Below are 12,259 nucleotides of genomic sequence, written 5' to 3'. Positions count from 1 at the left end.
GTCCCCAAACACTCTGAACATCCCTCCACACTGTCCCCAAAATCCCTGAGCATCCCTCCACACTGTCACTGTCCCCAACACCCTGAGCATCCCTCTACACTGTCATTGTCCCCAAACACTCTGAACATCCCTCCACACTGTCCCCAAAATCCCTGAGCATCCCTCCACACTGTCACTGTCCCCAACACCCTGAGCATCCCTCTACACTGTCATTGTCCCCAAAATCCCTGAGCATCCCTCCACACTGTCACTGTCCCAACACCCTGAGCATCCCTCTACACTGTCACTGTCCCAACACCCTGAGCATCCCTCTACACTGTCATTGTCCCCAAAATCCCTGAGCATCCCTCCACACTGTCACTGTCCCAACACCCTGAGCATCACTCCACGCTGTCACTGTCCCCAACACTCTGAGCATCACTCCACGCTGTCACTGTCCCAACACCCTGAGCATCCCTCCACACTGTCATTGTCCCCAACACCCTGAGCATCCCTCCACACTGTCATTGTCCCCAACACCCTGAGCATCGCTCCACGCTGTCACTGTCCCAACACCCTGAGCATCCCTCCACGCTGTCACTGTCCCCAACACCCTGAGCATCCCTTCACACTGTCATTGTCCCCAACACCCTGAGCATCGCTCCACGCTGTCACTGTCCCCAAACTGGTCTGATCATCCACTCAGCAACGTCCCCAGACCAGTCAGAGCATCCCTTCACCATCAGTGTCCCCAACCTGTCCCCTCCACCCTGCAGTGACCCCAGGCACAGGGGGACATTCCCAGCTGCTCTTCCTCACCCCAAACCAGGGACAGGTGCCACCATCAGTGCTGGGATTGTCCCCACCCCGCTGCCTTTGGCAGGAGGACACACATGGGAGGGTTTCAGGGTGCTGGGCCCCCCTGATTTGGGACACTGGGGGTGCCAATGACCTGAACCCCAAGTGTCCCCATCCCTCAGCAGCCTCCCACAGACACAACTCTCTGCTGCTCCTCTCCCAGTGATAACAGGGAATAGCTGGGATAATTTTCCCACCCACACATGCCAGGGTGGAGGGGAGGGACGGGGCAGATGTGGGGGTGCTGTCCCCCCCATTGTGCCCTGCTCACCCCGATAATGAACCTTGAGGTTTCCAGACAAACCCTGGGCAGCCAGAGATTATTGAGGAGGGAGATAAACACAACTGAAGGGAAGGGGCAGCTGGGAGGAAAAGGGGGGGGAGGGAAAGGACTTGGGAGTTTTAATTAGATGCACTAAAAAAAAAAAAATAAATGAGGAGTTGCTCTGTGCCATCCTGATATGGAGGATGGGGGTGAGGGGTTTGGGGGATCAGGAGAGGAGCCTGAGCTCTGTAATCAACCCAGAGCCATCACTGCTGCCCAGAGGAAATATTAATATTAAATTAATAGTTCATAGTTAGCAATTGGATATTAAATAAAGCCCAAACAGGCAAGGGAGTTCAGCAAGGTGGAGCTGCAAACAGCGATGTTGGTGTAGGGAAGGGGGTGAAGAATTCCCAGGGAATTCCCAGGTGGGATAATGCAAAATCCACCCTGGGTTTGGTCACAGCTCCTGCAACCCTGTCCCTGCCTGTGCTGCTCCCACAAGGACAAAAGCAAAAAGCTCCATCCTACCTGGTGCAAAGGGAAGAATCCAGGATTCCCAGGGGCTGCAGCAGCTCCCAGTGGGAATCCTCTGGTGCTCATCATGAGGCTGAGCAGCCTGACCCTCAGACGGGCTCTCTGCTGCATTCCTGCACCAGCTCCATGTGAATTTTGCAGAGTTTTTCCTCTTATCCTTCTGGGAAAGCTGGCTGGGATTGCTGAGGTTGGCAGGGCAGGGACGGGGCAGCCCTGGATGCTCTGGGTGTTCCTGAAATTCTCTGCTACCCAACCTTCCCCAGGGCCAACCAAAACGAATGGGAAAGATGGGAACCCGAGGCATGGACGGAGGGGCTGTGGGGAAGGGTTTGGGGGAATTTGGGAAGGATGGACGTGCTGTCTCCAGCCCCGCCAGAGGATGGAGTGAGCACAAAGCACGGCCACGCTCCCACGGGCAGGCAGAACAGAGCCAGGCTGTCCCAGCGCTCTGGATTAAGGGATGGTGAGTCCTTACATCTGTAAAGGCTCCCAAGTTTGGGATTTCATCCTCCAGCCCCCGGGAACTTGCCCATCAGCTGGAAGAGCCTCAGCCCCCTCCAGGGAACAAGGTCACTTCAAAGCTAAACCAAAACCCTCCTCACTGCTGCCAGGAGGGGCCAGGCAGCCCCAGGGCGAGCTCCTGGCGGGCCACATCCCCTCTGGACCAGCAGGATGACCCTTGGGATCCCCGACCCACAGCGGGGGTGACCCAGCGACCCCCAAAGCTCCGTGGGGTGCAACCGGAGCCCCCCGGGCGCGGCGCATCCTCGCGCTGGCAGCCGGCGGATCCTGCCCGATAAAGCAGCGAAGCCGGGCTGCTCCCGGCTTCCCTTTTGGGCAGCTCCGTCCCCGATAAAGGGCGAGCCTGCAGAGCCCCTGATAGCCGGGCCACGGCGGCGGTTGGAGCTCTCTATCGGCGCGGCATCGCCGGCAGCTCCCGCCACCGGCACCGGCACCGCTCCCGCCGCACAGCGCGCACGGGCTGCAGGGCCCCACCAGCAAATCTCCTTTACATACAGAATGCAAATAACCCAGAGGAGAAGGGGAGGCACGGCCCCAGCCAGGCTCCTTGGGGAGATCTGGGATGAGCACGGTGTGGTGACCCCACAGGGCATGGGGGGAATGTGGGGCGGGAGGTGCAGCCCCATCCCACCCTGCCCCGGGAGCGCTGGGGGCAAAGGGCTGGGAGCAGATAAGGAGGAGCAGGGGGTGGCCTCCAGCTCCTTCCTGGACACCACATGCAGGAAGGGCTGGGATATCAGCGGGGCCGGCAGGAGCTTCCCCTCGGGAAGGGGAAGGGGACTGTGGGGATCTGGGCAGCTGCAGTAGGAGCACGTGTGCTGGCAGGCACTGCTTCCCAGGGCTGCTGCAGCCCGGTGGCCTCGGGGACACAGCGGGACCTGCCCTGGGCGTCCAGCCCCAAAGGGCCATCGCTGTTCTCCAGCACTGCCCAACACTCCCAGTCAAAGCTGGGAGCTCCCCTGGGAGGAGCAGGGTGTGGGCAGCACCCACAGGGCCCAAAATGTGCCCAAAATGTGGCACATTCACCCTTGGGAGTGCCAGGTGCTCCTGGTCCCATCCCCATCCACCTGCCAGGAGCCACTCCCAGTGGAACAACCACAGCCCCAATCAAGGAGTGATGGCCACAAACTAAAGCACAGGGAGTTCCACCTCAACATGAGGAAGAGCTTCCCATGGAGGGTGGCAGAGCCCTGGCACAGCTGCCCAGGGAGGGTGTGGGGTGTCCTGTCTGGAGCCATCCCAAACCCACCTGGACATCTCCCTGTGTCACCTGCTCCAGATGTCCCTGCCTAGGGCTGGATGCTCTCCAGAGCTCCCTGCCTACCCCAGACATTCCCTGGTTCTGTGAATCTGTGTGGCACACGTCTGTAACCCCGTGGCTTTGGAGATAAGTGGGTGATAGGGCTGGGGGTGCCCACAGGGCCAGCCTGGCCTCGCTGGTGCCCCCGTGCCCGCGTGGAGATACCAGGGGGAGATAGAGGATGAATTTGCTCCTTGGGGTTTTGATAACCATCACCAAACCACCCCAGCGTCGCTCTTGTGGTTGCCAGGATGTTGGTGAAGTGCCCTGGTGCAGCGCAGGACGGGCCCAAACCCTGCCAGTGCCAGGGAGTGTGATGCCAGCTGCGGGGATGGCATCCCTGCTGCTCCCACATCCATGCTTTACCGTCCCAACAGCGCCCTGGAGATGTCAGGGATCACAACCATCACCTCACATCTCCCCTCTGCAGGGCTTCTGGGGTTTGCAGCTTGCCCAGCTCCTAGTTCTCCTCTCAGGCTGGTGTTTGCAAGAGGAGGTGAATGCTGGAGGCTGTTCCAGCAGATCTCAGGACACTGGGATGGAGCAGGACGGCCCCACAGCAGACACTCACCTGGCCCATTCCAGCTGTCTGGCTCCTGGGGGTTTTCTCCAGGATCTGGCTTCTCCGGCTCCTTTGGACTCTCCAGAGCATCTCTGGACTCTGCAGCAGGAGGGGGAAGGCAGCAGGTCAGAGCAGGGCTGGGACCACCAGAGCAGCAACACCCAACACCCAGGGCTGGCATGGGCACAGGGAGGGGATTCACATCCCCCTGGGAGTGCCCCATCAGCCCACCCCAACCGCCTGGCACACCCATGCCATGCCACGCCACGCCGTGCCACGCCAGCGGGCCGAGCCCCGCTCCCCTCACGGCTCTATTTGTGGCGTATTCATAGCAACTTGATAACAATTATTTTCTCCATTAACTGCTGCTGGAGATGGGCTGATAAAGGCAATCTGCATATGACAGTGTGGCAGATTAGTGCCCAAAGTACATGTTTGCCTTGGCGTCCCGGGCGGATCGAGCAGCGGAGCCCAATCGATCGGCGCCACCGCGGCCGCCCAGGGGTGACGTCACCACCACTGCAGATTATTAATACAGGTGATAAGCGCCATGATTAACATCAAATAAATCAATCACCGGGTATAAAAGTCCTATTATTTTTGGCTATAAATCAAAGTGCCTGGCATATCGATTTTTATCCATCGCGCTGAAAGCTTTAGTGGCCGTTATTGCTGCTGGGCCTTATCTCTGCTATCACCTCTTTATCGAGGCAGGCCAGTGCCAGGTGCAGCTCCGCGCCCCGGCTCCGGCTCCTCGCCCCCAGCCCGGCTCCCCCATCAGATAAGGGCCCTGATTCCCTCCACCAGCGAGCAAAGTTTGCCTGGGAGACCTCCCTGACTCAGATACTGGGGTCTCTTCCCTGCTCCACTTATCAGGTCCCCTCCCTGTTCCAGTTACCAGGCTCCCTGCCCTGCTTTGCTGTAGGATCCCTTTCCTGCTCTGGCTGTTGGGATCCTTTTGCTGAAATCGGGGTCTCTCCTTGCTCCAACTAGGGTCAACTCCTTGCTGAAGAGACCTGAGGCAGGTCTCTGGCCTGCCTCAAATACCGGGGTCCCCTCCCTGCTCCAGCTACTGAGGTGCCTTCCTTGCCCTTCATTCTTGGGGTCCCTTCCCTGTCTTGTGATCTCCCCCTACCTCGTCCTGTTGGGGCTATCAGGGTCCCTAAATGTTGGGGTCCCTTCCCTACTTCACTATCAGGATCTCTCCCTGTCTCAGCTCTCAGGATCCCTTCCCTATCCCGGCTGTTGGGGTCCTTCCCTGCCCCAGCTGTGTGGATCCCTGGCTGCCCTGGATCCCTGCTGCACCGAGGCCTGGCAGCCCTGGATCCCTGCTGCACCGAGGCCTGGCTGCCCTGGTTTTGGGGACGTTTCTCCCCCAGATGCAGCTGCAGGCAGCGGGGTTTGCCGGGAGCTCTGTGAGCCGGCGCAGCCTTGCCCCGGCGCGGTTATCTCAAAGGGCGCAGCAAACATTAACTGATTGGGATTTGCCCCCACCTCCACAGGAAGGAACTCAAAGGATATCTGGGACTGTTTCAGCCCGGCCCTGAGTCGCAGCCACCTCTGGGGTGGGGCACAGCTCGGCTCCAGCCTGGCGGCTGCGTGGGCAGCACGGTGCCACCGACGGCCCCGTGCCCGCAGCCCACCCGTGGCACGGCCACCTGTGCCCTCTGGGGCTGCTTGGCACCCCGGGGGAGTCACCTGGTTCACCAGGGGATGTGACTTTGTCCCCCTGAGCGGGGGAACTTTGCACCCCAAGGGACGTGTCTTTCATCACGGGTGCGGAGAGGAACTTTGTACTGCAAAGGATGTGACTTTGCACCCCGAGAGGTCACTCTGCATCCCTGGCATGGGACGCTTGGCACCCCGAGGGAACGTGACTTTGCACCCCAAGGGAATGTGACTGGCACCCCAAGCTAGGGGGAAGGGTCATTCTGCACCTAAGGGGTCACTTGATACCCCAAATGTCACTTAATATCCCTGTGAAAGGTCACTTTAAACACTGACTATGTGACTCCACACCCCAAGGGGGATCCTTCATACCCCAAGGGACTTGACTTGGCAACCTGGGCTGTCCCCTGGGTGTCAGAGGGATGGAACCCCCCCAGGGACAGGGGACTGTCCCCAGAGGGATGGAACCCCAGGGACACAGGCCTGTGCCCACAGGGATGGAAACCTGCAGGGACACGGGGCTGTCATTGTCCCACCAACCCCAAGGAGTGGCCAGGCTGCTTCCTGAGCTGATCCCAGCAGGTTGCTCTGGTGGCAGGGCCTGTCCCCGTGGGAAGGGGACAGCAGGGACAGCGCAGGGCTCACCTTCACTGCCGGGGGGGCTGCAGGTGTCGCGCTCGGCGGAGCCCTCGCCGTCCGAGGTGGCCCCGTCCCTCTCCGAGGGGCTCTTGTCCCCCACCGCGGCGTCCTCGCCTTCCTCCATCGCTGCCAGGGACCCTGTGGGAGCACGGACAGGGCGGTGAGGAGGGCACAGCCGCGGGGAAAAGGTGCCAGGGGGTTTTGCCAGCTGGGAAATCAGGATGCTGGGAGGAGATGCCCCACTCTGGGGGGGAAGGAAGGGAAGCTCTGCTCAGCCATCCCTGCAGTGCAGCTTCTCCCTGGGGTGCTGTCCCCTCGCAGAGGTGGCCATGTCTTGCTGCAGGTGTCCCCTCCCTGGGGCACGGTGGGGGATCAGCCTGGCAGCAAGAGGGGCTCTGTGCACACCCCAGAAATGATCCCCACCTCCCCTTATCCGACAGGGGACACCGACCCACGGGCACGGCGCTGCAGGGGGGACACGGGGACAAACGGGGCGCACACGGGGGACACCCCTCAGCCCTGCCATCTGTTCCCATGGCAACGCAGCCACATCCCCAGCCAGGCAGGCAGGGCCCAGCCCCGGTGGCACGCATGGCACACACGGCTGGCACCACACGACGCCGCAGGACCGGGGACCACGAGGGGACCACGAGGGGACCATGAGGGGACCACGGGGGGATCAGAGCAGGGCCAGCCCGTCTGCAGACCTCAGCTGCTCGCCGTGACTCCAGGCATGTATATTTACAGCAGCAGAACAAAGAGCCCATAATCTATACAAAGCACACAACAATGAGCGTGAATAAAGAGGCTGCCGGAGAAGGGAAGGCAATTTATTCTAATTCTGCTAATTTCAGTTCCAGCACAATTAAAAAGGCTCTGATAATATTCAGAAACAATCGCCAGCTAACAAATCGTTTCTCCCGCTGTAAATGAAACATTGTTAGGCTAATTTCTTCCTTCACGCCTTCACGGCTCTTGGGCTTCTGATAAAGTTAACCCGACGCTCGCCTGCACCGGGCTTTGGCACCTCCAGCCTGCCCAGGGAGGGCTGGATGGGGCTGGGAAGGGATGGGTGGGACCAGGAGGGCACCTGGCACCCACCCGAGGGTGCTGAGCCCACCCACATCCTGCCTGGGAAAGCAGCAGGAGGATGAGGATGGCTTTGGGTACCACAGCGTCGTGGCCTACAGGGATGACGGGCGACCAACAGCATCCCATGGATGCATCCCAAATCCCACCCCAAAATACCCATCCCCAGCCAGGAGGGAAACGGGGATGCCCCATATAAATCTAACTGGATGCTCCCTATAAACCCAGCTTTGAGTGGTGTGGAGTCACCGAGTTCCTATAAGGATGATGGGCGGCCATCAGCATCCCAGGACCGTCACTGGGGTCCCTGGATCCACCCTGGGATGACCCACACCCCACCCTGAAATCTCCATCCCCAGTCAGGGAGGAGATGGGGATGCTCCACCTAAATCCAGCTGGGGTTTGGTGTCACCCAATACCTACAGGGGTGATGGGGAACCAACAATCCCAGAATCTTCTAACTGTGATCCCTGGATGCAGCCTGGGACCGCCCACACCCCACCCCAAAACACCAAGGCCCAGCCACGAGGAAGATGGGGCTGCTCCATAGAAATCCAACGTGTCAAACCTGGTATGGGGACGATTGGTGGCCAACAGCATCCTGGAATCATCTCACACAGCCCCGGGATGCATCCCACCCCAAAGCACTCCCGAGGGAGATGGGATGAATAAAATAGATAAATATAAATAAAAATATAATAAAAACAAGATAAATCTAACCTTGCAAAAGCAGGGGTTTGGGGACCACGGTGTCACCAGTGCCCACGGGGAGGCTGGGTGGCCAACAGCATCCCAGAATGGTGTCCTTGGGTGCATCCCAGCCCCACTGCAGCACCCAGTGCCCACCAACCCCCCAGCTGTGTGGGTCAAACCAACCACTGGGGAAAAAAAAATCAAAAAAAGGGGAAAAAAGGGAAAAAAAAGAAGCAAGTGAGGGAGAGGGAGCAGGAGCAGGAGCGGAGGGAGCGTCACTTGCCCGGGATTGCTGAGAGCCCTGCACAGTTATCACCGCACACAGCCTCCCTCGGCTGGCCTGATCTGTCTATTCTTCATTAAGCAAATACGCTGAAATGGAAATGAAAACATAATAGCTATTTGATTCTCGGCGAGATATTTTGCATATTGGTTCAGTGCTGATAGTGGAATTTCATCAACTCCCTTTTTTCATGCTTTAAAACTGAATTACTGAGGCTGGTTTTACAGAGAGGGGAAGAGCCAAAAAACGCTCCCTTCCAAGATACTCCGCTTCGACGATTAACTCTTCTCCCTCCCTCCTTTTTTTTATTGATAACGAGCAAGGATTTTTTTTTTTTTTCCTTCTTTTTCCTCTTTTTTCCCCTCAAAAAATAATATTAAAAAAAAGAAGGCAGTGACTGTACAAAGTTGCAGGGAGCTGTGGCCGTGTCAGCAGGGCTGGGCCGAGGGTCGGCATTCCCAGGGAAACCCGGCGTTATCCAGGTAATGATTTGATCACTGCACTCCAATTAAGGCTCTCCCAGCGCAGGAACAATAAAGCTTTTCTTGATTCTTTGTGCTTAGCTGGTAAATTAAATAAAAGGCAAAAGAATATAGGGAATCAAGGAGGAGGAGGAGGAGGAGGGGAGGGCTGCCAAGAGCGAGACCCTGGGCGCTCGGAGAGCCGGCACGGAGACAAGAGCAAAGTGATAAGAGGCCTTGATAACAGATAGAAAATAGCAACAGCCACAGACTTTCCCACCGGCTCTGGAGCAGGGAGGAGGAGGAGGAGGAGGAGGAAGAGGAGGAGGAGGAGTTCCCATGGTGGAAAGCAGGTCCTGGATTGGGAACACGTGCAGGCTGGTGGCAACCTGCCTTCCCCGGCTGGCGCTCGGCGCTGCTGTCAGGTCCAAGTGTTTATTTTTAAATACGAATTTAAATAAAATTTCCCATCCGACTCCTTTCCAATTCCCATCTCTGGAAGCGTTCAAGGCCAGGTTGGATGGGGCTGGGAGCAACCTGGGCTAAATGGAATGTGTCCCCGCCCGTGGAGGGGGAGGAAGGAGATGAGCTTTAAGGTCCTTCCAACCCAAACCATTCTGGGAATCCACAACCCTTATTTCTAAAAATAAAAATTCCTCCAAGTCCCATCGGGCAGGGGATGAGTCCAAGGAGGGCTCCAGGAGTCAGGGAATGAGAGACAGAGCCTGGACCTGGGTGAGCTCACATCCCAAACCTTCTCTCCAGGCACCTCAAAGCTCAGCCTTGGCACTGGGGGGGACAGTGGGGACATCCCAGCTGTGCCAGGGAATCCTGAGGGATATTCCAGCTCCACCAGGCAGGCAGCATAATGGAGGATCCCTTCTCCATCCTTCCAGCTCCTCCTCATCCCTGCACTGGCACCATCCTCTTCCAATTAAAAACCACAATAATAATAATAATAATAACCATAATAATAATGAATACCAACCCAAAAGCAGGTAGGCAGGGCTCCAAACCAGGTTTTGGGATGCACAAAGCATCACCAGGATACTCATCCATCACCTCATGCTGGAAATGTGAGAATTCCACTCAAGATTTGTCCCCTAAATCACCTCTTTTCCCCCTAAATTACGGAGCCAAGAGCAAAGTGCCGCAGGAGCAGGGCAGAATTCCTCGGGGGAAGATGCTCCTGGAGCCAGTCCCAGCTGCTCCTTGAGCAAAGGCAGCCCCGGTGCTCTGGTGGGACCCGGAGCATCCCGGGATTCCCCGGGGTCTGGCGGCAGGGCCGTGCCACAAACACCCAGAGAACGAGCCGGGCTGCAAATGCTGCAAACCCGCTATCTGATGGGCCACCCGCCCGCTCTTCTCACCCAACTCCTCCCCGGGCCCTGCCGATGTTTGCTTTACCAACGACCTCGGCTGCTCCCCGTTCCCCGCGGACCGACCGGGGATGCCAAGCCGGGACAAAGAAACTGGTGCTGAACCTCCCCGCGGTGATGCTGCACTCAATTCCAACAGTCTGGGCTCCGTTTGGGTGGAAAAAGGGGTTTTTTGGAGCACAAAGCAGCCCCTCCATCCCCTATCGGGCCGGCTGCAGCATCCCGGGCCAGGCTGTTCCCAGGGGTATCTCCCCGTGAGAGATCAGCCCCGTGCACGGAGCTGATAGAGGCTGGGGCCGGCCCCAGGGGGCTTTATCTCAAATTTGGGGCCCTTCTCCATCACCTCCAGATAAAGCTCACCCTGACCCTGCCCGTGGTGCTCCGGGGGAAAAGGGCAAGGAAAAAAGAGTATGGTTGGAGGATTGGGAGGTGTAGGGGGGGATTTATAATGTATTGATCATGATTTGGTATTAAATTATTACTGGTTTATCCAGGAGGTGGTAGAGATGCTGGGATTGTTGATGGGGGGATATTTATAATAATTTACAAATTAATTTTATAGGCTTATTACATTTTTGTATTCAGGCCTAATTTATCCCAGAGGGGAATAGGGGACAGAGGAGCTGGGTGATGCTGTAATTCTTGATGGGAAGATGCTCCAGCTGCTCATGAGGGGCTTTATATTGATTAATATTATTAAATTTATAATCCGTTAGGCCTAATTTATACCAGGAAGGGGAAAAAAGGGTGGTGGGGGAATAGAGATGGTCAGGGGATGGAGGGGGTGGGTGATGCTGCCATTGCTCGTGGGATGGTATTTACAATAATAGTTAAATTTATAATAATAGTTAAATTTATAATAATAGTTAAACTTATAATAATAGTTAAATTTATAATAATCATTACATTTAAAATATACTTAGGCCTAATTTTTCCAGGAGGGGAACGAAGGACAGGGTGGGAATGGAGGTGTTGGGAAGGCTGGGATTTCTCACAATGAGATGGGATGCTGCCCTTGCTTGTGGGGTGGTATTTACAATAATTGTTAAATTTATAATAATGATTACATTTAAAATAATGATTACATTTAAAATAATGATTACATTTAAAATAATGATTACATTTAAAATAATGATTACATTTATAACATACTTAGGCCTAATTTTTCCAATAAGGAAATGAAGGACAGGGTGGGAATGGAGGTGTTGGGAAGGCTGGGATTTCTCAGGATGGGATGTGATGGGATAGGATGGGATGGGATGGAATGTGATGGGATGGGATGCTCCAGTCACTGCTGGGGAGCTGCTCTGTCCCAACCACCACAGCCTGGTCTGGTGGAAGGTCCCTGCCCTGGATTTGGATACTTCTCCCACCTGGAATAAAGAAGAGCTCCAAGTTCCTTCCCAACCCAAACCATTCCAGGGCGAAATCCAGAACCCTTCCCGTGGGACGGAGCCCCCGGAGCATCCCTCGGTGCTGCGCTGCCCCGGGGGAGCCCCCCAGGGAAGAGCAGGAGCGGGGAGAGGCCGAGCCTGAGAAAAAGCAGCGCTGCTGATAGGGGAGGGATTGGTTTCAGCCGGAGCTGCTCGCGCTGCCAAGCCCGGGCGGGATCGCGGCGGGTGCAGTTACTGAACATTCATCACTGCCTGAACTCTGTAACTTTATCAGCAGCGAGCGGCGCCAGCCCCGGCTCCGATGGGCCGATAAAGCACCGAGAGATCCCGGGAGATTGGGGCGCTCCGGGGGCCGCCATTCCCAACGGGGACCGCCGGCGCATCCAGCGGGCAGGGGAGGCAGCCGGGACACGGAGCCGGGGACAATGACAATGGAGTGACTTTAGGCTTCAGATGGGCTCGATAAGGCCCTGATAGATTTGGAGAGAGCGGAACGGAGCCGCGCCGGGCGCGGAGGATGGATGGATGGGGATGCTCCAGAGAGGGATGCGCGGAACGTGGCCTGGAGAGCGCACGGAGCCGCCACGGGAGCACAGCGGGGAAACTGAGGCAGCTGCTGAGACTGGGAGA

The 12,259-nt window shown here is 57.0% G+C and overlaps 1 protein-coding gene across 1 annotated transcript in view; it reads right to left on the bottom strand.

Moving 5' to 3' along the window:
• The window catches only part of ZFPM1 (zinc finger protein, FOG family member 1), a 36,055-nt gene that overhangs the window by 14,058 nt on the left and 9,738 nt on the right, over positions 1-12,259 (bottom strand). Inside the window, exons 2-3 of the mRNA XM_063168180.1 lie at positions 6,337-6,468; positions 4,033-4,122 (exon numbers count right to left, since the gene is read on the bottom strand). Coding sequence (XP_063024250.1) covers positions 4,033-4,122; positions 6,337-6,468 — 222 coding nt within the window. The remainder of the gene's footprint in view (positions 1-4,032; positions 4,123-6,336; positions 6,469-12,259) is intronic.

This window comes from Melospiza melodia, chromosome 13, assembly GCF_035770615.1.
Source record: "Melospiza melodia melodia isolate bMelMel2 chromosome 13, bMelMel2.pri, whole genome shotgun sequence".
Lineage (NCBI taxonomy): Eukaryota > Metazoa > Chordata > Aves > Passeriformes > Passerellidae > Melospiza > Melospiza melodia.
This window is presented reverse-complemented; position numbering and strand designations above follow the sequence as displayed.